We start from the raw sequence: 27856 nt of genomic DNA, 5'->3' as shown, positions 1-27856 counted from the left end.
GCCCTTTACCCCAACTGCTCCAGTGGAGCTGCTCAGTGGCAGCAGATCAGACTGTGGTTGTACTGGGCAGCTTCCAGGTATGAATGTGTAACTGTGAGAGCGTTGCTCTCAGAGAAACTCCCCTGAATAACTAAAGGTTAAGAAAAACAAACAAACAGTTTATTGTCCAAGTAAAGAAATTAAGTACTGTATATGAGTAGAACTACATTTCAGAGGGAAATATTGTACTTTCTACTCCACTACATTTATTTGACAGCTTTAGTTACTTTTCAGATGAAGATTTGACACAATGGATAATATAACAAGCTTTTAAAATACAACACATTGTTTAATGTGTTATATTCATGTGACTACTAAAAGTAGTGGTTTGGTCCCTCTGACTGATATATTATTATATATGACATCATTAGATTATTAATAGTGAAGCATCAGTGTTAGAGCAGCATGTTACTGTTGTAGCTGCTGGAGGTGGAGCTAGTTTACACTACTTTATATACAGTTAGCTAGTTTAGTCCAGTGGTTCCCAACCTAGGGGTCGGGGCCCTCCAAAGGGTCAGCAGATAAATCTGAGGGGTGGTGAGATGATTAATGGGAGAAGAAAGAAGAAAAAACAAAGTTCTGATACACAAATCTGTTTTCAGTTTTTGGACTTTTTCTCTAATCTTTGATTTTTGCTGAAATATTGGATCATTTGAACATTTATTGAAATGAAAGCATGTGAGAAGTTTAGAGGGAAAAATCACTATTTGGTGGAGCTGTTAACAACTCATAGACATGTGAAATGTGACCCCGACTACACACACACTCAATGTACTCACTCCTGACAGTAGCCGTCCTGGTGCAGTTGTAGAGGATGGCCAGCTCTCCGAACACTTTCCCCGGTCCCATCGTACAAAGCTTCATCCCCTCCTTCGTCACCTCCACCTTCCCCTCTGGGAGAGAGACAGTCACACAAAACAAAAGCATAAGAATTAATTAAAACAACAATTAATTAACTCACAGTTTTCTCAGTTTTACTTTTAAACTGCTCATAGCTGAATGCAGAGGAAGATCTCAGACTCGAGGTCTTCAAGGCTCTGCTTGGTTCTGACGTCCAATACCTGGTATCAGCTCTGATCATGTACGTCACATTCACCACTGGAGAAAACGGCTTGTCAGAGGCAAGAGGAGAATGTAAACTGTCAAGTGAAGAGAAACATGGAAGTTCAAGTTAAAGGAGAACAAGCCAGCTGGTACATCAGCTGTTTGCTCCTGTAGCTGACAAAGATGTGAAAAAAGTTCAGACAGGTGAGCTTAAGATGAATTGTTTTGGGGGGGTTTTTGCAATATACTCATTTCACTATTTATTTTGTCACGATTATGTGCATTTATCGTTGAACCCCCTATAGTTGAACCCTACTATAGTTTGTTTACATAGCCTCTGGAGCCGGAGGAAGCTTCCTGAAGCTGACCAATCAGAACAGAGTGGGCTCATCAGGAGGCGGGGCCTTAAAGAGACAGGAGCTAAAACGGCCTGTTTCAGACAGAGGCTGAACTGAGGGGCTGCATAAAGGACCAGTAGAAGATAAATAAGGAGTTTTTAACTGGAAATCATACAAAGATATTCCAGTAGAGCCCCAGAATATAAATATAGAGCTGGAAATGTGCACTTTAACCATATTGAGACTTTTTTTTGTATTAAACAGAGACCATGATCTTTCTGTAACATTAACCAACAGTCTGAACCCAACCAGAAAAAGTTAAATATTGATGAAGTCCCTACTAGCATATATTGTTCTGTGTTCAGTATCAACATTTTTGCAACTTAATTTTTGCAATACGTTAATAAACAACATTTTCTCATCATGTTGAGAGGACATTTCTGAACAGTTTAACTTTAGAGTAATTATAATAAAAGCCTGTAAATGAAGGAAATTTAAAATATTACAAGTATATACAGTGAGGAAAGAGATGCACACTGCGACTGTCACGTCTTGATGAATCTTCACAGATGACATCACGTTCATCAGTTTCCTGTTTCCACTGTTTGTGTATCAGTGCTGTTATCATTTAATTGTTTGTGAGATTGAGATGTCGTACAGCGTTCAGCATTTGAACAGGCAGCGTCTCTGACATTTCAGACTCATACTGATGAAGAAGACTGAACGCTGACATTTACTTTGGGATGTCAGCTGAGTCCTAACGAGCCAAAACATGTCAGCGTTCTACTATCAAACTATGTTTTGTCTCAATATACCCCTGTATTAATGTAACTCCATGTTGTTTAGTTGTGCCTCTGAGTTGAAGTACTAACACTGATTGTTTTCAACAGGCTAGCATGTTAGCATTAGCTTGAGTGCACCCTGGTCATTTTCAGTGATGTTTTGAGACTTCCAGCTTCAGCAGTAGTTGGTGTACTGAGATTTTAGATTTGAGCATGATGTGTTTGACGGCATATGTTTCTGAAACAGTAAGATTTAGACGATGCGTGTCATGCTCATTGTATAGCTGGGATGCTAGCGCTAACCGGAAGAACGAATACAATTGTGTTCGAACTGGAAGAGAAAAAATGGGCGAGTTCAGTCTGCTGCTGTTACCTGCAACAAAAGCACAAATCAACTTTCATTCTGACTAAAGAGAGACGGCTTTTTAACGACATCAGAGCTGCTGTTTGTCTCTTTTGGCTGCATTCATTTTTTCTGACAGCCTGTCAGAGCGAGTGAAAGCTCTCCAGCCGCTTTAATGAGTTTTTAAAACAAGGACTCGCTGTCAAACAGTCGAGTGGATGCAAATCAATTTTTTCTTTTAAGTGCTTCTGTGTTTAGAGCAACAAAGACAGAAAGCAGTGTAACTGGAGCAGGTCTGTGTTTCTGTCATTATTACAGTCAATAGCCTCAAATTAACCCAGTTCAGAGTCACACTTACAGACTAATAACCTGCAGGGAGATTCAGAGCCTCTGATGACATTATTTTATCATTTATCTCTCTCTGTATAAAACCATGTGTAACACTGATCCACTGGTCCTTTCCATCGCTCGTATCTTAGGGGAAACATCATGTGTTGAAGACAGACAACAGGCGTCTTTCCAAACTCTGCAAGCTGCTTCTGTGACACTGTTGGTCACGTGGAGGCCTTTTATACTGAGAGCTTAATGCACTACAACTTAGAAATATGAAGCACATTTTAAAAAAATATTTTCAACAATTCAACAACTTAATATAGAAAACACAAACTACAGCTCCCATTAAAAGAACTACAAGCGCAGCAGCAGAGTACTTACCCAACCGTAACTTGGTTTTTTCATATCTTCTCTAATCTTTGATTTTTGCTGAAATATTGGATCATTTGAACATTTATTGAAATGAAAGCATGTGAGAAGTTTAGAGGGAAAAATCACTATTTGGTGGAGCTGTTAACAACTCATAGACATGTGAAATGTGACCCCGACTACACACTGCTTTTTGTAAGACGTCAAAAGCCAAAAAGGTTGGAAACCACTGGTTTCATCTTTAACAATGTGTTGTATTTTAAAAGCTTGTTATATTATCCATTGTGTCAAATCTTCATCTGAAAAGTAACTAAAGCTATCAAATAAATGTAGTGGAGTAGAAAGTACAATATTTCCCTCTGAAATGTAGAAAGTAGCATCACATGGAAATACTAGTACCAAGTACAAGTACCTCAATGTTGTACTTAAAGTACAGTACTTGAGTAAATGTACTTTGTTTCCACAGCTGCAGAACACTGATTCATCCCAGATACCAACCAAAGTACCAAGACTTTCTCAATATTACTTTCTTTCTTTCTTTTCCTCGTTTATGAACTGACTCCAAACTGTGAAAACATTTCAAATGCTGAATATGGTCATCCAACAAGTTGCCATGGCAACCGCATCCACGGGAGAGCTGTGTGTGTGCGTGTGCGTATATGTCCTGTCTTTTACATAATGAGACAAAACTGCTGCATCTGTTTCTTCCTCCAAACATAGAATTAATGATCATCATATTCATAACACACACACACACACACACACACACACACACACACACACACACACACACACACACACACACACACACATACTTCAATCAATGTTCCTCGTGGTCTGTTTTTAGGGATCACTTCCTCTTCCTGTGACAGAAGTCGTTATATTTAGCCACCATCTGCGCCCCCCAACACACACACACACACACACACACACGCACGCACGCACGCACGCACGCACACACACACACACACACGCACACACACACACACACACGCCTTCTCTGGACGTTGATCAAATCATAACATGAATCTGTTTTGTTCTTTTTTTCTCTTGTTTCCTCCGGTGCTTTAAAGACACTGTTCGTTTTTTCTATTTTTTATTGTTTTTTTTGTTTTTTTTATTTATTTTGTCCTCTCGGGTCCAAAAACAGATATTTTCATTTCACAGAATCTGAGGCTTATTTCTGTCCCTCACCATCATCTGTTTCACGAGGAGAAATCCTTCCAATCAGAACTTTAATGCAAAATTTCCAGATTTATGGGATTTCAAAAACACGTCTCTTTTACAAACATCACCCACAAAGAGTTAAACAGTTGAAACCTGAGCAGCAGAGTTGGAGATATTCTCACTTTTATCCTCTTGTTTGGGTCAAACTCCCAAAACACTGGTTCCTACATTTCCCATAATGCAACAGGATAGTGGAAACAGGAAACTCTCCTGTTGAATCATCAGAACAAAAGATGAACAACTGTGTTAGAAAATATCTGATTCTTTAGTGAAAAGTCGAAGCTACAAGACTGTGGACATAACTACATAACTACGACTCCCAAGGTGCATTTCAGCAAGAGAACAACCAATCACAGAGTTGAAATTTGGTCATGTGAGTCACTAACGACGAGCAGCAGTGGAAGGTGTTGAAAAAACTGCTGATTAAATCACTTTTGATTTTAATTTGCAGCTTGATGCCTCTGACTGGCTTCTTCTTCATAACAACAGCAGCAAAGGCTCATGGGTATTGTAGTATTCTTCCACCAAGATCACAGACAAAACATGATTTCTCAGAAACGAAGCTGAAATAATTGAGACAGGAGGTCAGAATATAAACCTGTAGGATCGTTACATTATCCAGCCTGGTCGCCAGAATAAAATGTTGGCAGTTTACGTTTCTGCAAACCACAGAAACGCTGAATATCTACGTTTCAACATGTGTAATACGTAGCATATTAACATTTCTAACGTGACGTAGTTCACATGCGATCTATATGAGCTGATATTTCCTATTAGGAGGAGGAGGGGCAGGTGGATGGTTGGTAAGTTTCTTGGCAGCAAGTTGGAAATCAGCAGAGAACACGCTCCGAGACCACCTCGAAACCAACGTCCGTTTCCTGCCTCAACCGACAAAAGCGGTTGTTTTTAGCAAGACGTCAGGACATTTGCAGCCATTTTTCTGGCAAGAAAACCGGGTGTAACCCTTACCCTAAACAAGTGGTCTTTGTGTCTAAACCTAACCAGACCTTAACCACAGCGCTGTCACACCATAAAACATCATTATTCAACGGGTAGAAATGTTGATATGATGCGTATTACACGTGTTGAAACGTAGATATATTCAACGTTTTTGTGGTTTGCAGAAACGTTCAATGCCAACGTTTAATTCTGGCGACTGGGTTGTATTATCAGGAGAGTCCTGACTGAGAAACATCTGAAAATACAGAATGAGGAGAAACACTTCAGGAACCAGCAGCCGCACACTTCACTACTCTATAGAAAGCTGAAGTGGGTGACATCACTGCGTGACATCAGACGCTCTCTGTCTTCAGCTCACTTCAACTTCAACTGACAGTGTAACTGCTTCCAGTCTCACACATCAACTCCTCGACCGACTGTTCAAACACTCCAACTGACACTTCAGCTGTCTGCAGTGCAAACACTTAAACTGGTGCTTCAGCTTCATTTGACATTTCAGCTGCTTTCATTAAAGGATTAAAGGATCATTCTGGTGATTTTCTATATTTTTCTTCTTGTCAACAAATTTCATGTTTGGATCCAAACCAACAATGAACTGATCTTATTCCTGGGTGACATGTTCCTTCATCATGAAGAGTTTGGTCATGTTAGTTTGTTTAGAAACGGATCCAAAGACTAATAACAGCGATCATGTTTTCAGAGAGTAGTTCTGTGTAAGGCAGACGAAGACATCTGGACTCCTCATTAAGACCAAGAAAGTGGATCATATCAGTCCACTTCTCAGATCTTTACACTGGCTTCCTGTCTGTCAAAGAATTGACTTTAAGATATTACTGTTGGTTTATAAAGCACTGAATGGTTTTAGGGCCAAAATACATTTCTGATCTGCTGCTACATTATGAACCATCCAGACCTCTCAGGTGGTCTGGATCAGGTCTACTTTCTGTCCCCAGAGTCCAAACTAAACCTGGAGAAGCAGCGTTCAGTTTTTATGATCCACATATCTGAACAAACTCCCAGAAACCTGCAGGTCTGCTGCAACTCTCAGTTCTTTTAAATCACAGCTGAAGACTTTTCTGTTTGCAGCCTTTCATTAAACCACATTAAGGGTTAATATTTTACACTGTTACTTTTATTCTCATGTTTTATCTGTCTTATTCCCTTTTTAGCTTCTTTTTATTTCCAAATTTAACACTTTTTTAATTGTTTTTATATGTCTTCATACTTGTGTTGCTTTTATATTCTGTTTTAATGCCTTTAATGCTCGATGTAAAGCACTTTGATTTGCCTTGTTGTTGAAATGTGCTACACAAATAAACTTGCCTTGACTTTGTACTGAAATTCTTTGAGAAATTTACAACGTCTGGGTCAGAGTCTGATCAATATGACGAGCGTGGAAAAATTGTAAAGTTGATTGTTTGCTGTAAAGAGAACCACGTCACAGAACTACTCTCCAGAGAGTCACAATCTTATCGCTGTTATTAGTCTTTGGAGCCGTTTCTAAACAAACTAACGAGACCAAACTCTTCATAATGAAGGACCATGTGACCCAGAGCAGCGGTGTGACTCACTGACGTGTTTTTAATAGTTTCTGGACAACAACGGAGGAATAAGATATATCAATAACAATACTTGTTAGTAGATCAGTTCATTGTTGGTTTGGATCCAAACATGTGATTTTTTGACAGGAATCAACTAATTTTTACTCTTAAACTTCAATCACATCTCCTCGTCTCATCTATCTGGCGCTTCAACTAACTGATCATTTCAATGCTTTCATCTTTTCCTCTTCAACGTCTTTCAGTCTCTTCACGTCGACCCTTTAACTATTTACACTGCACACACTTAAAACTGTCTGGTGTTTCAACTCACAGTTCAACTATTTTCAGTGTTTCCTCACAAACTGCCTGCAGGTTTTAAACTTAAAAGCTAAAATTTAACACTTCAAACCCTTTCAGAGCTTCAACTGTTTTAAATTCAACAACAGACTCACAAAAGTTCACTTTGTTTTTCTTCTTATTCTTATTTTATTTGTTTATATTTTATGTTTCTGAAGCTTAAAATAAACGTTTTAAGTTGTGGGGACCTGGTTTTTGTCCTCAGATATGAGGTGAGTCCTCACAATATGATCAATACAACACACACAGCTTATTATCAGTTGTACAAACACACAGTGAGCAACATGAATCTGTGCCTGGCCGCCCACACCAGACTCCATTTAAAAAAAGAGAGATTATTAAAACTGCTTTTGCTAATTAGCTTACATCCCTTTTAATAAAATCTGGCAAAAAGATATTTTTGAGATTGTGAGGACGCGTTCTTAAATTCAGCAGGGGTGTTATCCGCCCGGCAGCTTTTTTCCGTAGATATAAATGTCATCAGTTTGTTCACACCGCTCGCTGCCACCCACCGGCACAGAGGAACTGGCCATCTGGAGGATTGTTGTCGAGCCGCTGTGAGTCCAAAAGCACCGAGACAAAAAGATTAAAAACGTCCTGAGTGGCTACATCTGACAAATACAACTTGACTGTCAGAGTGTTTGAAGGTTTTTCTAAAAGGCCATGTGACCCCTACTGAGATGTAAAGTTTAATTTGAACGATGCTTTACTGAAACATTTAATCCGTAAAGCTGTAATTCAGTCCACAGTTTGAACAAAACTGCATTAATTAAATATGAGCTGATTTCACAGCTCAAATATGAGTAAAAACTCAGACACACAGGATAAACTGTGACTGCCCGAACGCACATCAACCTGTGTTTTAAGTGGGAGGATCATGTCACTAAACAGGCCTCTTATATAACACACTAACCTCAAACACAGCTATAAATATAACAAAAGAGCTCTGTGTAAATACAGTACAGCCAGAAGAGCACAAAGCTGATTATAGAACAAACTGCATATAAACTGTAGATAAAGAAATCACACTGAGAGCATTTTCTGCCTTTTCCTCGTTTCTCATTGTAAAAACGCCAATTTATATTCTTTGATATGAATAAAAATGACAAATCGATGCTGCTTTCAGTTACATGTTTGTTCTTCTTCTGGTTGGTTTCCTGGTTGAAGCTGCTGATTAATTTCACCTTCAGTCATCAGCTTGATTCAGATTATTTTATTTTATCATAAAAGTAACGTAACCAACAGTTTTCATCATGTTTGTGTCTTCAGGTGTTAAAATGATCTGATAACAGTAGAGACGGTCGTCATAGTGATGAGTTATGTTGCTTTGTTGACTGCATTCATGGAATGAATTTAACTCCAGAAGAAAGAAATAAGAGTATTTATTAATACTGGTGGTTTGACCTGAGTCAAGCTTTCTAACCAAGTAGAGTCCATTTGATAGATTTGGTATTTTATTCCATATCAGCAGAACGTTTTAGTGAATGAATAGAAAATAAAACGGTACTTGAGCTGAAAATGAGCTACGTTTTCTAATAGTTATGAATGTTTATTGTCATTCAGATTTTTGTGGAAGCTTAATGAGACACTCAACTTTGATATCATATATGCATTTTTATGATTTCAAGCCACGTTTCCAGAGGCTTTAATCAACTTGCACAGATTTGAGTGATAAACCACAGAGACAGAAGAGAGAACGACGGCAGCGGAAACTTAAAGTGAAGAGCTGAGCCCGGATGTGGAGGTGAGCGTTCAGCGGCCTTCAGGCGTTCTGACATGTTACACAACACATGTTACGCCACTTTGATGCTTTTCTGGAAGACGACCGGCGGCTGAGAAAACTCGAGCCGAAAGGTCGAACAGAGCTCCGGGAAACTTCTGCAGCAACTTCACAGACTTTTCTCTGTTTGAGCTGGAAATGTCAAGATGCTCAGAGCCTCTAAAGAAGCAGCATCACACTCATTAAAAAAAAGAAACTTCACTTTCCAGGTCGCTTAGCTTCCTAATTTAATCTTTAATACACAAACATGGTTATAAAAGCTGTATAATGAAAAGAGTAACTAAAGAAATTTGTTTTTTCTGTGTTGAGCAGTTTGATGTTTGAGCCTCCGACACCTTTTTAAAAATTTAAGTCGCAAAACCAAACTGATCAGTTTAGTTTGGAGAAATAAAACACAACTGCAGCTCTTCACTGGACCCTCACGAACAAAACAAGTCAAAAACAAAGACACAGGACAAACCCGGGTAAAAGAAACAAAACCCCCTCACCACAGAGATAAAAACACCTCGAGTTAAATACAAGTCAGAGTCTGAAAACACTTTCTTCATTCAGATTCAAGATAAAAGCTGTCACCACTTTGACGATTCTGAGTGAAAAAAACAAAGAAAATTCAAGTTGAGAAAAGTTTTGACAAGTTTCATCTAAACAGAAGAAACGTCCAAGTCTAAAAACCTTTAAGACTGAGAAAAGTTAAAGAAAAAATAAAAAACTGTCAAGAACCTCTAACAACTAGTCAGAATGTCGAGACAAGTCAGAGTCAGAAACACTTCAAGGACACATCGAGTCAGTTCAAGATCGATCAAAATAAAACCGAGACAAGTCCAAGTTAAAAATACTTTACAACTGAGACAAGTCAGAGTCAGAAACCTTCAAAACTGAAGCAAGTTCAAGTTAAAAACTCTTTTATGAACACAAGCCAGAGTCATGAAACCCTCAAGACCCGGACGAGTCAAAAACATCTCACAAGTCTGAAAAAAAAAACTCTCACTACCGAGAGACGTACGAGTCAACAAACCCTCAAGACCAGAACAAACAAGTTCACGTCAAAAAGTTCCTGAAAGACAAGTCCTAGACTTAAAACCCTGGAGACAGAGACGAGCCTCCTGGCCAGTTCAACATCCGTCACTATGGAGACAAAATATGTCAACACTTCGACTGGTCTGAGACCAGTCAATAACCCTGAAGGACTCAGAGAACCCCTCATGATCGAGACAACTGCAAGTCAAAAACACTTCAAGGACACATCGAGTCAGTCGTAAAACCCTCGAGACCCGGACAATAAAACCGAGACAAGTCAGAAACCTCTCGTGTCCACAGTCACAAGCTTGTGTCTCCTCACCTTCCATCACGTAGACCAGAGAGCCCACGTCGCCCTCTTTGATGATGCAGGCGTCCTTCCCATAATCCACCGGGTACATGCAGTCCACGATCTCCTGAATCTGAGACAACTCCAGGTTCCTCATGAAGTCGTTGTCCAAGATGGCCTCCTTTATCAAGTCCTTCGACCTGCAGCAGCGGAGAGGAGCGGAGGTTAGTATATTCAGGATCGATGCGGCTCTGCCTGTGAGGCTAAATTCAGGGAACAAAAGTAAAAACCACAGATTAAATAAAAGATGTTTATTTTTCATTTCATTTATCTGAATCTTTTTTATAAGTCCTGAAAAAATAAAATTATTGAATAATTCACAAGACAAAAGCTGATTTTGTGGAGCTGAAACGCTCCATGTTAGTTACTTTGGAGAAAATTCAATAGTATTACTCACCAATATGCATAATTTTTATTTTTTTTAATGCACTTGACACTTGCTGCATTGTGTAGTTTAGATGGTATAAATATTTCAGTCAGCTTAAAGTTTTTCTACACTTATCAACAATTTTGCCTTAAAATATATTTTTTAACAGGACACATATCTACAGAGAGTCTTGAATATAATGTTTTTTTTGTGTGTTTTGTGTAGAAATGATGAAATAATAATCCAGAAATACAACTAAGAAGTTAATGAGTCCAGCTGAGACAACTGTGGTGGTTATACTATACAATATATAACTTATAAGTATGAATAATACACATATAATATAACTATACATAAACATATATTAAATATTATGTATAATATGTGTGCAGTACATATAAAATAGACACACTGTACAATAATGACACAATAATATGACATAATTGTAAAAGATGAAAAAGAATAATGTGATATAGTGTTTAATGCAAAATAAAAATTAATATTAAAGTATTATGTAGTAATATGACGCAACATCATCTGATTCATGATGGAAAGTTGTTTTTTTTTTAAAAAACCCAGAGATTTCGTCTTTTTATTCCACACATTCTTCTTCCTTGTCAAAACCTGCCGCCTACATTACCCACGATGCACCTGGAGGTTGGGGTGTGTTATGCTAGTAGCGGCTAATGTAGCTTGGAGCTGCTAACCTCACTTCTTTCTAACTCCACACACCCAGATCTTTTTTTTATTCAGGTTTATAGTCTTCAGGCCCAACTGACGCTGACTCAAGTGACATCATCAGTGACATCATCAGTGACATCATCAGTGACATCATCAGCTGCCTCTAGAGCCACAAAAAGGCTTTAAACTTTCACACAGAAACACATGGAAACACGCTGAGGTGCAGTGGTGCAAAATCACTAATTCTGGCGATTTTCATGTTTGGATCCAAACCAACAATGAACTGATCTACTAACAAGTGTTGTTATTGATATATCTGATTCCTCCGTTGTTGTCCAGAAACTATTAAAAACACGTCAGTGAGTCACAGCGGTGCACTGGGTCACATGTTCCTTCATCATGAAGAGTTTTGGTCTCGTTAGTTTGTTTAGAAACGGCTCCAAAGACTAATAACAGCGATAAGATGTGACTCTCTGGAGAGTAGTTCTGTGTACAGCAGACACTACTGAGCATGTGCAGGAAAGTGGTTCAGTTTACAGCTTCACTAGCTTGTTGTGCTTTGTACAAAACTTCTTTGAGAAATTTATAATGTAGTACAAAGTCAAGACTTTGTGATATAAAATAATCTTATTGCTGTTTTTTACTCTTTGGAGACATTTCTAAACAAACTAAAGATGAGATTTGCTGACGAGCAGAAAAATATGGAAAATCAGCAGAATGAACTTTAAGTTTATACTTCCTCCTCACACCTGACTGTCTGAAATAAAGTGCACACACAAAGTCAACAGTGACTTATAAAACAGACTGTTTCTCTCTGTGTGTGTTCAGGATGTCTAATAATGATTGTATCTGCACTGAAACACACTCTGTTCATGTTGTGATGCAATCTGACTTCATATCTGCTTCACACAAACACACACACACACACACACACACACAGTGAGACAGTTGTGTTCATTGTTTCAGCCCTCAGGTCGTATAGTTTATGAACTCCTGACTGAACACTTAAACTGCAGCATCTGCAGCCGTCTGCTGCTAACTCACGCTGATTACTGCAGGATGGTGTTCCCTCAGTGTTTCCTGCACTAAAACATTTTATTCTATTAGGTCTGAAATTGAATTTGATCATCGTCTTTTCCAAAGTAAATTGCCAATTAGTGCGTTATAATTATATATTTTCTCAGCAGCTGGTGCCACACATTAACAGTCCTGTCATCAGATATCTGCAATATGGTTTTTATTTTCTTTTTTTCAGAGCTGAGGAGCAACTCCTTCCTCCTTCAAAACAAATGAAAAGCAGCCGAACATGGAGATGTATGAGTCTCTCTCTCTGCAGAGCCCCCCAGAGTCTCTGCAGAGAGAGAGAGAGAGAGACGAGGATATCACAGCTCAGCCAAAGGTTTCCTTCCTGTCAAGTCAATAAAGCACATTTTAATTGAAACGGACTGAAAGAGACAAACAGATGGAAGAAAAGACGAAGGGAGAAAATCACACGCAAACCCAAAAATCAACACTTCCAGCTGTCGACTGGATCAGAGTTTTGGTTTTGTTTCAAAAAACGGATCTGAAAACAGTTTCAAACAGTTCATGTAACAGCGTCCAAATCCTCCAGAGCATGTTCACAACTGATGATTAGAGATTTAATCAGGCTCCAAAACCCAGAGATCCATCCTCCATCTGGAGCCTGCAGCCAATCTTCATATATTAATCCTAATAATTACAGCTGCAATGAGCGATTGTCATTTAAAGCCCGTCCAGAGCGACGTCCTTGCATTTTAAAGAGTTTTTTCCTTCTACTACAAACATGCTTTTGCTAATCTGACAGATGGAAACATGCTAACAGCAACATATAGGCCTGTTTGGGAACCAATATAATGAGAAAAAAATAAAAGCATCAGGAGAGCGGGACACTGTTAAAGCTTATCAGATGAGCTGCTGTTCTCTTTCAGACTTGTTTTTACACCAGATTTGTTTACATTTTGTTATATAGTCTCCATTGAATACATGTTGAATCAGCTGTTAGCAGCTCCTGTTTGCAGTGTAGCCATGGATATACAGACAACTATCACTGGATTTATTTGATATCGCAGAAAACTTGTGATGATTCTGTTCTGGTTCACTCTCAGCGTCTCATAGCGTCATTTTCAGAGAAAAAGCTGTAAAAAGCCGCTGTGCACTACCTGCTCAGCACCAAACGACAAAACATGAAACTATGACTCCGAGAAGGATGAGTTTTGACTCTTCTTCACCTCACACAGTATATTTGACTCAGTCATTTCCCTGAGTTTAGATGTCCAGAACCAGGAGTTCAATCACTGAGAAGCACAGAGAATATTTAATTTGCCTGTCATCATGTGACTGAAGTCCTCAGGTGACAACAACTGAACCACCTCCACAGAGAGCATGACATGTGGCTGAAAGCCTCAGAAACATCAAGTACATGTCTATCTTTTTACAAGCTTTTTGTTTTGAGAAGTTTGGGGGTTTTCTCATTCACTTTAACACAGTCTAGAGTTTTCTTTAGCAGCATTTAGTGGACATTAGAGGAACCGCTGCTGACTACTGATTGGCAGAAACATCCTCACTGCAGCTTGACCTCGTCTGACTCTTTCCCGTCTGAAACTTTGAAACTGAGACGACAGTTTGGCCCAAATTAAATTCACAGAAGAAATATTAGTTTTGTGAGAAATTTCTTGGGCGAGGCGGCCGACGGTCCTTTCTGAGGCTATAAAGTGCTCTGGGATAAGAGATAACTCTGTTGTAAGGAGGAAAAAAAGACACCTAAAGGTCTTCCTACGAATAGATTGAGGCTTTTATTGCATCCAGTGGATGAGATGAGCGCCGAGAGGATCTGTTAGAGCTGGATTTTATTTTGGTTTATCTGCAGAGGAAGAAATATTTCAGCCCAGGTTCAACATCTGCATGTAAATTGGACTCAGGAGGAAACCAGCTTCAATGAAGACACATTGTGGCCGGACTGAGGGGGGTGATAGAGTAGATCCTCATATTATTACTGCAAGAGTCACAGAAGAAGGAGGGAGAGGGTAGAAGAGAGGTAAAATGCAGGAGAGAGTGAAGAAAAACAAAAGTCAACAGAAAAACAGAGGCTGGATTTAGATTTTGGAGAGAAAGAAAAAGATGAAAAAGACAAATGACAGAGATAAAATAGAAGGAAAACAGGATGAGAGGAACAGAAGAGCAGTGAGATACAAGAGAGAGGGCAAAAATAACTAAAGAGAAAAGAGTAAAATGAATAGAAAAGGTAAAAGGAAAGAAAAATGAGTTGCAACAGTCAAAGTGGAGAGAAAAACAACGCGACAGAGCTGAAAAAACAAAACACAATAAATAAACACACAGACAGACGAGAGATGAACAGAAATTTGAAGAGGTCAAGTCAGGAAGGAGAGAAGTACAGAAGGAAGAAAACTAGGAAAATGAGAAAGAGATAAAGTGACAGAAAGAATAGATTTAGATTTTTTTTAAGATCTGAAAGGAGGATACGGGAGAGACTTTCATATCCTGCACTCAGATCAGTTTCCATCCGACTGTGAGCAGAAGTTTGAGCAGAAGAAAACCTGAATGAACTCGGTAGAAAGTCAGGAACATCATCACAACAAATGGAATAGTCATCATCGCACAAGTGACAAGAGACAGCACGCTGGACAGACAACTGTGAGTGAGTACAACAGCATGAAAGCCAGGACAAACCTCTTGACAGCTAAAAATATCATCGCTGCCAGTAGAAACGTCATCTCTACAAGTAGAAACATTGCTACAAGTAAAAATATCATTTCAAGTATAATGACATTATAAACGTCATTGCTACAAGAAGAAACATGCTACAAGTATAAGTCATTTCTACAAGTTGAAACATCACTACAAGAAGAGACATCATGGCTACAAGTAGAAACATCATGGCTACAAGTATAAATGTCATGGCTACAAGTAGAAACATCATGGCTACAAGTATAAATGTCATGGCTACAAGTAGAAACATCATGGCTACAAGTATAAATGTCATGGCTACAAGTAGAAACAGCATGGCTACAAGTAGAAACATCATGGCTACAAGTAGAAACAGCATGGCTACAAGTAGAAACGTCATGGCTACAAGTATAAATGTCATGGCTACAAGTAGAAACATCATGGCTACAAGTAGAAACGTCATGGCTACAAGTATAAATGTCATGGCTACAAGTAGAAACATCATGGCTACAAGTAGAAACAGCATGGCTACAAGTAGAAACGTCATGGCTACAAGTATAAATGTCATGGCTACAAGTAGAAACATCATGGCTACAAGTAGAAACGTCATGGCTACAAGTATAAATGTCATGGCTACAAGTAGAAACATCATGGCTACAAGTAGAAACAGCATGGCTACAAGTAGAAACGTCATGGCTACAAGTAGAAACGTCATGGCTACAAGTAGAAACGTCATGGCTACAAGTAGAAACGTCATGGCTACAAGTAGAAACAGCATGGCTACAAGTAGAAACATCATGGCTACAAGTAGAAACAGCATGGCTACAAGTAGAAACATCATGGCTACAAGTAGAAACAGCATGGCTACAAGTAGAAACAGCATGGCTACAAGTAGAAACAGCATGGCTACAAGTAGAAACATCATGGCTACAAGTAGAAACAGCATGGCTACAAGTAGAAACGTCATGGCTACAAGTATAAATGTCATGGCTACAAGTAGAAACAGCATGGCTACAAGTAGAAACAGCATGGCTACAAGTAGAAACATCATGGCTACAAGTAGAAACATCATGGCTACAAGTAGAAACTTCATGTCTACCAGTAGAAACTTCCTAGAAGAAGAATTTTTCCTGCACACCTGAACTGTGGTTCATGATGTGGATGATTTTGGTATTCTGGATGGAACCACATCAGTTTCTGCATTAAGCCTTCAGTCAGCAGCAGATATGTGACTCCTGTGTCATCAGCTGATCATTAACTTGTGACGAGCTGAAAACGCTTATGAAGCGTTACTGCAGACAGCAGGAGAGCTGGTGGGTGTTCACAGCCCACACACACTCGACTGTAATACTTTTATTAATGTTTGAAAATCTCACACACACACACACACACACACACAGACACACACACACACACACACAGACGGGCTGCAGGACGCTGACAGAGAGAAGTGGTGGGATGGTAAATGAAACCCTGTCAAAGCTCTGAGGTCTGTGTATGTGTGTGTGTGTGTGTGTGTGTGTGTGTGGGCGGACCACATGGATTAAGAACCAACACAGTGGCTGTTACTGCTGCTGTGGACAGACAGAACAATACATTATCATATACTGATCTCTGGAAAATGGATGCTAGCAAGGGGAGCGTACACATAAAGCAGCATTTGAAAAGAGAATAAAGTGATTTAATATTTCTTTTCCACTGACTTCGGGGCAAAATGATGATGTGAGTGATGATTCACTACAATTACAGATGAAATGCAACTGCTACAAGTAGAAACATTATGGCTACAAGTACAGTACCAGTCAAAAGTTTAGACGCACCTTCTCATTCAAGGGTTTTTCTTTATTTTTACTATTTCCTACATTGTAGAACAGAACTGAAGACATCAAAACTATAAAATAACACATGTAATCATTCCTCAGAGTCGCCACTGTTTGTCTTGATGACAGCTTTGCACACTGTTGGTAAAATCTGAACCAGCTTCATGACGTCGTCACCTGGATGGTTTTCAGTTAACAGGTGAGCCTCGTCAAAAGTTAACTGGTGGAATTTCTTATATTATGGCAACAACCGCTCAGCTAATTAAAGAGACACGACGTCCATCATTACTTTAAGACATCAGTCAATCTGGAAAACAACTCTGAAAGTTTCATCAAGTGCCGTCGCAAAAACCATCAAACACTGTGATGTGAAACTTGCTCTCATGAGGACCAAACCAGTGCTGCTGAGGAGAAGTTCATTCGTGTAACCAGCCTCAGAAATCACCAATTAACACCTCAGATTAGAGCCCACATCAATGCTTCCCAGAGTTCAAACAGCAGACGCATCTCAACATCAACTGTTCGGAGGAGGCTGTGTGAATCAGGTCGTTATGGTGGAGAAACCACGACTGTAGGAGATACAATAAGAAGAAGAGAAATGAAACACAGGGAACGGACATTAGACCAGTGGAAATCTCTATTTTGGTCTGATGAGTCCAAATTTGAGATTTCGGTGGACTGTTGGTTGAATGAAATGAGCAATCTGAATATTTCATCTTTGACGGTCACCAACACTGATTACAAAAAAAAAAAAGCAATACACTAAAACATTTTAGGAATCTAAATTGTCTAATATTTCACGTTATTCTGCAAAAATAAAATGTGCAAAACATCTGTATTTGAAGCTATTAAGAGACTTTGGACAAAAACACAGTTTTAACCAAATGGACATTTTAACAAATTTTCCTGAAAATGATCAGTATAAATTGTAGTGAATATTTGTTTCCATCCACTGCTGTTGTGTGAATATTAGCAGATAAACAGCAGGTGGCACTAATCCTCCAGTCGGTGCTGTTAAACCGTTGCAGAAGAAGAAGACACGACGAGATGACGTCATTAAAAGAGCGACAGTCAAAGCTCAAACGATGGAAAACATGATGGAAATATGACGTTTCTGTTAGTTTCATGTATTGATGTGAGGAAGGTTACGGTCTCCTCATCATCGCTCCACACAGATCTGATGTTTTCAGCTCTTCAGTGACGTTTAGGTCACATGATTCATGTACGTCATCATTTATTCACTCAGTCTGTTTACATTTACTTTATATCCACACAGATACTGTTACACCTCAGACAACAGGAAACACTTTTTACACAGATTTAGCCTTTTTTTTTTAGAATTTCTGGTGTGCCCACTCAGATTTTATGCAGCACAAACTGAAAACGTTCATTAGAACAGGTGCATGGAGACACATTTAATGCTGTGAGCAGCACAAACTCCTTTCACCTTCATCTTTTGAGGGTGGAAGCAGAAATCTCAGATATCTCCAAACCTGAACATATAAAACCAAAATTATCAGACTGATGAGACACTAGAGAGAAGAGAGGAAACTCCATGTTCAGCATGTAAATATTCCCTCTTAGAGCAATTAAATGGTTTCCTTCTCCTCCACCTGCACAGTGAGGACTGAGGGGAGCATTTTGTTCAACAGGGGAAAAAAATGATGTTTGAAAGTTTTAATCTGTCTGGAATCCTGCTGCCTCCACCCATCTGCCTGCTTTTAATCAGCCTTTCACTACAGCAGACTGCCGATCTCCATGAGAACAGACTGACTTCCTGAGCATCCACAACCAGCTCAAACAGTTACACCAGCAACCAGAGGTATTCAGATCCTTTACTGCAGTAAAAGTACCAATACAGCAATGTAAAAATACTCCTTTACAAGTAAAAGTCCTGCATGAAAAATCCTCCTACAGTAAAAGTACATAAGTATTATGAGCTTGATGTAGTTAAAGTATTGCAGTAAAAGTACATAAGTATTATGAGCTTGATGTAGTTAAAGTATTGCAGTAAAAGTAGTGGTTTGGTCCCTCTGACTGATATATTATTATATATGACATCATTAGATTATTAATAGTGAAGCATCAGTGTTAGAGCAGCATGTTACTGTTGTAGCTGCTGGAGGTGGAGCTAGTTTACACTACTTTATATACAGTTAGCTAGTTTAGTCCAGTGGTTCCCAACCTAGGGGTCGGGTCCCTCCAAAGGGTCAGCAGATAAATCTGAGGGGTGGTGAGATGATTAATGGGAGAGGAAAGAAGAAAAAACAAAGTTCTGATACACAAATCTGTTTTCAGTTTTTGGACTTTTTCTCTAATCTTTGATTTTTGCTGAAATATCGGATCATTTGAACATTTATTGAAATGAAAGCATGTGAGAAGTTTAGAAGGAAAAATCACTATTTGGTGGAGCTGTTAACAACTCATAGACATGTGAAATGTGACCCCGACTACACACTGCTTTTTGTAAGACGTCAAAAGACAAAAAGGTTGGAAACCACTGGTTTCATCTTTAACAATGTGTTGTATTTTAAAAGCTTGTTATATTATCCATTGTGTCAAATCTTCATCTGAAAAGTAATGTGGTATAACTGTGACACATGTAGAGAATGTCAGCACTGACTCAGTTATGTCAGTTACAGAGCAACTAACATGAGCTAACATTAGCCACCAAAAGCACATCTACATACTCCCACTGATTATGGAAAACAACAAAATCTGTAACCATAATTATACAGATGACACACAAATTTACATAACCGTATCACCAGGGGACTGTGGTCCAATACAAGAATTTAGTAAGTGCATTGAACAAATCAACGATTGGATGTGCCAGAATTTTCTTCAACTAAACAAAGACAAAACTGAAGTAATTGTTTTTGGAGCCAAGGAAGAACGTTTAAGTCAGCACTCAGCTTCAGTCGATAATGTTAAAAACTACAAAGCCAGAAATCTTGGTGTAGTCATGGACTCAGACCTGAATTTCAGCAGCCAAATTAAGACAAATTACAAAGTAATTCATATCACTCCAGTTCTCAGATCTTTACACTGGCTTCCTGTCTGTTAAAGAACTGATTTTAAAATACTGCTGTTGGTTTATAAAGCACTGAATGGTCTAGAGTCAAAATACATCTGTGATCTGCTGCTACATTATGAACCATCCAGACCTCTCAGGTGGTCTGGATCAGGTCTGCTTTCTGTCCCCAGAGTCCAAACTAAACCTGGAGAAGCAGCGTTCAGTTTTTATGCTCCACATATCTGAACAAACTCCCAGAAAACTGCAGGTCTGCTGCAACTCTCAGTTCTTTTAAATCACAGCTGAAGACTTTTCTGTTTGCATTTTGTTAAATCAAATAATTATTAATTTCTTACACTACACTGTAACTTTTATTCTTGTATTTTATATGTCTTATTCTATTTGAGCTCATTTTTATTTTCTATTCTCCTGGCTCTTTAATGACTTTTAATTGTATTTAATTGTCCTTTCATGGTGTGTTTCTTTTGCACTTTATCTCAATGCTTTTAATGTAAAGCACCTTGAATTGGCTTGTTGCTGAAATGTGCTGTATAGATAAACTTAATTCCAGCGTCTTCACTGTGAATATTTTCTCTTTAGTCCTCTTTGACAGTAAACTGAATATCTTTGGGTTGTGGACAAAACAAGACTTTTGAGGATGCCAGTTTGGGCTTCGGGTAACAGTGATCTACATTTTTCACCATTTTCTGACATTTTTTAGCCCGAAAGACTAATCGATTAATTGAGAAAATAACTGACAGCATTGAGAGCAGGTTGAAGCTCTGACTTTTGACCTGCCTCCAGTTTTAGAACTTTGACCATGTTTAACATCTGACAGCAGAACAAGACATAAATAACTTAAACCCACTAAAAGCAGAATATGTGCCCTTCAACCACACACGGACATGAAGTGGACCTACTGAGGACTCTTGGGGTAGAAGGGCAGGGTGACGTGGCTGAGGTCGCTGATGTCGCAGGCGGTGGGCTCGGCGGAGATGGCCTGCCGCTTGCTGCGGTGCTGGTCCGGCTGGAGGACGAGACTCTGCTGCTGGGCCTGGACCTGCTGGGCGGTGGCGGGCCGGATCACGGACCGGTACTTGTCCAGCTCGTTCTGCAGCCGCTGGATCAGCTCATCCTTCTGATCCAGCTCCAGCTCTAGCTCATCAATCAGGGCGTCGCGCTGCCGCAGCTCCTCGATCTTCTCCTGCAGGGCATACTGCAGGTCCCGCAGGGTCCCCATGGGTTCTCTGGGGGGTTCCTGAGGAGTTATCAGAGTTCCTAAGCCTTTTGAGGTTCTTCTGCAGTCCCCAGATTTCCTTTGGGTCTTGAGGTTCCCTATAGGGTTCCTCAACGTGCTTAGCGATTTCTTCTTGGGATCCTCAAGGTCCTCAGCTGTCCCCAGATTTCCTTTGGTTCTTAAGGGTTCCCAGGGTTCATATGAGGTTCCCAGGGCACTTATGAGTTTTGTGTTGGGTTCTTCAAGGTCTATTTACATCCTCCAACTTGCTCTGAGTCTCGTTCTAGGATTCCTAAGGGTTCATTGACTTCCTTGTCTTAGTGATTTCTAGATTCCACACTGGTTCTTCTGAGGGCTTCAAAACCTAAACCACCCCTTCCTGTGGGATTCTCAGTGTTCCTTTGAGATCTATTGCAATCCTCAGAACTTTACAGGAGTCTTGAAGCAACACCAGTTCTTCCGGAAGTTCCTCAGGAGATTCCCAGCAGTCCCTGGATTTCCTGGGGTTTCTAAAAGGTCCCTCTAGGGTTTCTAAGAAAGTTTTTTTTAAAGGTTCCTCCAGCGTTGTTTGTATTATTAAGTTATATACAGGGTTGCTTTTAGGATCTAAAGGTTCCTCTGTAATCCAAGAAGTGTTCCTTGTTTTTTTGAGGCACTTCAAGGTTCCCCAGGGTGCCTCATACTGTCGGATTCCTCCAGGAGCTCAGGGTTCCTTAGAGTCCAAGGTTCTGCTCCTTCTTCCAGAAAAAAATGATTTTAGAAGATTAAGAAAATAACTTTAGTTGGAAAACAGGATGAGATAACTGAAAATAACATCTGTGTCTTTCTTCAGGTTCTCAAAATTAAACTCTGATGTCGAACAGATCGAGAGCTGTGAACCTCCACCGGGGTTTCCTCTCCTCTGGGAAATATAACTTCAGAAGATATATCAGGTGGAAAAAAACAGAACAAATTACCAGCAGGCTTACCTCCAGGTTCGAGGTAAATTGTTTTCATACAAAAAGCAGTTTGGAAGAAAAGTTGAAAATGAGTCCTCAGAGATCAAATATACATCCACAGGTCCCAGGATTTCTACCTCAAATCAATAAAACAAGACTGTGTGGAAATTATGAGACAAGCAGAGGACTGTTGGGTGTCTCCAGGATCCGTGCAGCATTTATTAATTTATTCCTCGGAGTTTTAAAGTAGCAGGAACCTCCTGCAGCATCCAGATGTGAGATAATCAGAAGCGCAAAACAGGAGCTGTGAGACATAAATCAGAAAACATCCTCTGGCTTTAAGCTCAGTCAGGTGATGGAGTAAAAGTAGAAAACGTGTCGTGAGGAAGGGAAGGATGATTGATTGTAATATCAGAATAATAAATAAGAAAAAAAACAAAGCGATAAAAACGATCCAATAGAAGCGAATCAGAGCCGCAGAAATCCAGAATAAATGGGTCACATCAGGAAGGAAGAAAGCGTTTGTAAACGGGGAATATTCCGGTTTGAAATGAATGAAAATCATGAGTTGTTGAGTTTCAGGCTGGAGGACTCGGAGGAGAACAGCAATGACTGGGGGGATGAGCACCTGCAGATCTGCTCCAGTTTAATCGCCTTCATTAGTTCAATTAGTTTAATGCGGAGCAGCAGGAGGTTTGACGGAGGAGTGAAGCCGAGACTGAAACGCGACTCTGCGGGGGCTCGAAAAGTTGGTTTTCGTCTCAACTGCTCCTCCTCCTGATCTCTCTATCAGTGTCTCCTGGTCTTCATCGTCATTATAACTGCTGTTGGTTTATAATGACTGAACCCGAAATCTTCCTCATTTTTATGTCAATGTAGTGACAGCAGTGAATGAAAAAATACTATAATTACTAGTTATTTGGTTTTTAGATGTGTGCACGTGTGTGTGTGTGTGTTTCAGTAAAAGTATCAATAAAGCAATGTAAACATACTCCATCACAAGTTATCTGCTTTTTGTAAGACGTCAAAAGCCAAAAAGGTTGGAACACACTGGTTTCATCTTTAACAATGTGTTGTATTTTAAAAGCTTGTTATATTATCCATTGTGTCAAATCTTCATCTGAAAAGTAACTAAAGCTGTCAAATAAATGTAGTAGAGTAGAAAGTACAATATTTCCCTCTGAAATCACATGGAAATACTCAATTAAAGTACAAGTACCTCAAAACTGTACTTGAGGACAGTACTTGGTTACTTTCCTCCACCATTAACCCTCCGTTCCTCCCACTTTTTGTGCTTTATAACTTGTTGCCTATAAGAGCTCATTAGCAGTGTCAGTCAAGGTATTTCAAAAATATATAATCACTTACACATTACATACAGTATAACTTAATTAAAAAGCAATTACATCTCCTTTGGTACTCATGTACAGTGTGTTTTTAGAGCATTTCCTCTGAAAACAGCTGCCTGCTGAACGAGGCTATGAGAGCGCTGAGAGCTAAACAACGAGCTGAAACTCACTATAACGCCATTTCCTATGTTATTATGGTGGAAATATTGATGATAGCTGCTTTAAAATGCAACACAAACAAAAAAAAAAACAAGTGATGTGCAGCAAGAGACCTCGTCCATTTTACTATCTGTGTCCCCTTGAGGTTCAAATAAATTATTTTGAATTGAATTGAATGTTGTGACCCATCAGACATACAGTAGCCTACTGTGCAAAAGTTTGAGGCACTTTAGATGTTTAGATTCTTCTCCATAATGAAACAGCATCAGGGAGGCGTCTGATCATCTGCAGCATGACAACGAGCCCAAACATCCAGCCAGAGTCATAAAGAACTATCTTCATCAACAAGAAGAACAAGGAGTCCTGCAGCAGATGGTCTCCGATCTCAACATCATGGAGTCAGTCTGGGATTAACATGAAGAGACAGAAGAAGAACTGTGGCAACTTCTCCAAGATGCAGGAACAACCGACCTGCTGAGGAGCTGAAACACTGAGGAGAACTGCTGCTGTTTTAAAGGTAAGCTGCTCACAGCAAATATTGATTTACTTTCTGCTGTTTACTCAACTTTGGATCAAGTTAACTGATAAATACAAACATTACAGTGTTTTTAAAGCATCCTCACTTTACTTTTACTGCCTAAAACTTTTGCACAGTTCATATTGGTCCCCTGTGTCTTAGATCAACCACCAAACACACAGTGTGAGCCTGTGATTAAGTGTCAATGTTCACTTTAATGAATTCATCTTTTAGACTGAACAATGTTGATCATCAGAACATCTTAAAGAACTGAACTGAGGGTTAAAATAAGACAAAGCTAGAGGACGCTGCTGTCTGCTGTCCTGTAGTTCCCCCTGCTGGCTGATCATTGTCATTACAACTCACTGCAGCTTCTCAGGAGACAAACTGCGGGTTTAAATACGAATTCCCTAAATTCGTATTTTATGACAAACAGACAGGTCCAAGAACATCTTTAAACCTGTTTTCTGACTGTTTATTCAACAAATCACTCTTGTCCTTCTATAAATATTGAGCTCCTCCATCTTGGTTTTTAGATTCCCAAACTGTATGTTCTTTGATGTTTAATAAAACATGTTATACAGATCACCTCATTAAACTGTGTATTTACAACTTTGTCACATATGGAAAAGAAACAAATTTATAACAGAGTGAATTAAAAAAAAAACTTCCAGAAAGTGTTGAAACTTGTGAACACATTTGTTTGGATAAATATCATTTCGTTTACATATCTGTAAATTATAATCTGTATGATATATACTGGAGTCGGTCAGCAGGTCTCAGGTGTGTTACCTCACCTGTGTGTTTTGGAGAACCTCCGCAGCTCCGTCTCCTCCACCGGCTCCGCGGACACCCCCGCTGCCCGCCGGGTGCGCCGGCCGTCCGGCCAGCAGAGCCCGCGGCCCCGCAGCACCGACTGACACTTGTGCAGCTTCCTCCGCAGCTCCGCCGCCTCTTCCTCCTTCTCCCGCAGCCTCCGCTCCATCTGCCCGATCCGCTCATCCTTCAGCCGGAGCAGCCGGGCAAAGTCCGCCTCCAGCCCGCTCATCCTCCGGTCCTCCGGTCCTCCGGGGCTCCGGTGAGTTTCCTCTAGAGAGAGACAGAACCCCAAAGTATCTCCAGAAATGTGGAAAAATCCTGAAAGAAGTCTGGAATTCAGGTTCAAGGTGAGCTGGGTCCGAAAGAGAAAAACTGACACTTGTTTCAGATCGATTGATCAGTTTTCAGTTCGGTCTGATCAGTGATTCAGAGGCAGCAGGTGAGACTGAGAGAGAGATGACGTCCAATCAGAGTGCTTCCTCTGAACAGTCCAAAACATAAAACCCTGCCAGAGAAATATGATTAATATGAAAGAAGAGGCAACACTTCACTTCAAGTCCCTTCTAGCATTTATAATCAGTCTATAATCAGTCTATAATATTTTATAACACACTATAATGTAGTTAGAAGCAGATATAAGTGTTTATGTGAAGCAGAAATACATTCATGTACAGTATTTATATTCTGGAGAAAAATAAAAATCAAATTAGAGTTAATCTGGTGTGATGCCTTCAGATTAACAAACTACAACAGACTGACTGAACAGTACAAACCTCCAACCAACCTGAGTCACACCTGACAGCATGAACCGGTTAACATGAGCTATAAAGCTGAGCAGCTGTCCGCTGGGTCGTCCAGTCTCCAGGAGCGTAAATGCAAACTTGACAAAACTGACCTAAACACTGAAAATTCAACTTTGTGAAAGAATATGGCGACAGTAGCCTGTACAGGACACTTTTACTCTACTGAACATCCACTAGAAATATCAGTTTTAATCAACAAACGTGGATCATTACAGGTGGTGTCAAACATGTGGAGGTTTGGGAACTGTTAGTCTGAAACTGTCAAAGATGTCGACTCAACAAGATTTTTTTTCCTTGCAGTGAAGGGAAAACATTTCATGTGTGTGTGGTCACCCCTCCCCCCTTTGATCGAATCAAGGACCTCACTGTTCACCTGCCAACACACACACACACACACACACGCACACACACATGCTCAGGACTGTAATGTAAAACATGCAGCAGGAAATTTCCAGTAAGGAGGATTTAATATTGACTGAACTAAACGGAGAATAAATCCGTCTCTGTGTGTTTCCTCTCAGCTGCTGGATGATTGACAGCTGGAGTTACAAATCTGCAGCAAAATCACAATTTCTGACTAAAAATAAAACTTTATAGGAAACAACGATATTCTGTTTAAACTGTGAAATACTGGATGTGTTCGGAAAACTGGACTCCAAGATGAGATTGTTGTGTTTTTCTTTCATTAAAGGCGTCATGTCGTGATCATAAAGGTATATTTTAAACATCATACAAACAAGGTGACCAAAACTGCTGTTTTTAGGAATATTGCAAAGGTACGTCTGCTTTTAACTTTACAAGATGCATGAAAACTAATTCATGCTTTTATATCTAGATGACTTGACTATTACTATGAGTAATGATCTTTTTACAGGTCTACCTAAAAATAGGATCAAGACGCTGCAGCTGCCAGACTGCTGAGAGTGTTTTTCTGCAGGCTGAGTCTCTCTGCTCTGCTCCCACGATGTCTTAAAGTTGATTTTAAAATGCTTTTACTTGTTTTTAAAGCTCTGGTAACACTTCATTTGACAGGTACCTTAATTTTATACTAATCTCCTGAACATTTTCAGAGTAATTTGCAGGTATTTAACGGTTAATTTTTCAGATGTTTTACTAAAATGGTGCAATTTGGTACAAATTATAAGGAACCACAGAAAAAAGTGTTAAAGCTATAATATGTAATTATTCCACATTAAAATATCTAAAAACAACTAGACCTATGTTATATATGTTGTTGAGTTGTGTACTTACATTATCCCAAATGTTTCCAACAATGTTCAAACTCAGAGAAATCTGTAATTTAATCAAAGTAACGGACCGTTTCATTTGGTCGCCTGTCGATGACGTCATACCTCCTCTACCAAAGAGTAAACACGCACCAGATGCATACGGCGGCGCTGTGTTTGTCCGCTACAATGGCGTCTACCAAAGAGTAACTTACACACATACAAGATAATACATCGGCGTTGTGGTTGTTGGATTGTTGTTTAGGTGGTTTTTAACTATATCTTTTAGCCGGAAGAAGGATTTTAGTCATTGGACGTCTGGATCTAAAGTTATAAGAGAAATAAACTGAACAAGTGTTAGCAGCAGCTAACAGCCTGTACCGGACGTCCGGTCGTCGCCGTACGTCATCGGAGAAACATTGATTTTTTAGGTGAAACAGCTTTATTCAGTGTTTTTACCTGTAATCTCCGGGTCTGTTTGTTCTGGAGAGGAGGAGACCTCTGCGGGTAAAAACATCCTGAATGATGAACACTGGAGTAATCCTATCCCGGTGAAGCTGGTTATTTAACAACAAAGACAACAACTCCCATGATCCCTTGCTACTTCACACCGTCATCACACTCCATCTGTTGTTATTGTTTTGATTGAGACCCCTAGCGGCTGAAATAACATGTTGTGCGTTTAAGTTGGTTTATTTCACAGGTACACATTATGTTTGGGCTCATATGAAGTTGTTACT

The 27856-nt window shown here is 39.6% G+C and overlaps 1 protein-coding gene across 2 annotated transcripts in view; it reads right to left on the bottom strand.

Moving 5' to 3' along the window:
* LOC121886692 (cGMP-dependent protein kinase 1-like) overlaps positions 1-25647 on the bottom strand; it is a 57343-nt gene extending 31696 nt beyond the window's left edge. The window contains exons 1-3 of one of the 2 annotated variants that reach the window (XM_042396903.1): positions 25066-25647; positions 10453-10619; positions 819-932 (exon numbers count right to left, since the gene is read on the bottom strand). In XM_042396903.1, the coding sequence (XP_042252837.1) occupies positions 819-932; positions 10453-10619; positions 25066-25316 (532 nt within the window). In that variant the 5' untranslated portion in view covers positions 25317-25647. Of the gene's footprint in view, positions 1-818; positions 933-10452; positions 10620-20988; positions 23093-25065 lie in introns of those variants that run through there. The other variant, XM_042396902.1, reaches the window with a different exon arrangement.
* Between the last annotated feature and the right edge of the window lie 2209 nt (positions 25648-27856).

This window comes from Thunnus maccoyii, chromosome 20 (genome assembly GCF_910596095.1).
Source record: "Thunnus maccoyii chromosome 20, fThuMac1.1, whole genome shotgun sequence".
Classification (NCBI taxonomy): Eukaryota; Metazoa; Chordata; class Actinopteri; order Scombriformes; family Scombridae; genus Thunnus; species Thunnus maccoyii.
Note: the sequence above shows the minus strand (reverse complement) of the source record. Positions and strands in the feature narration are given on the sequence as shown.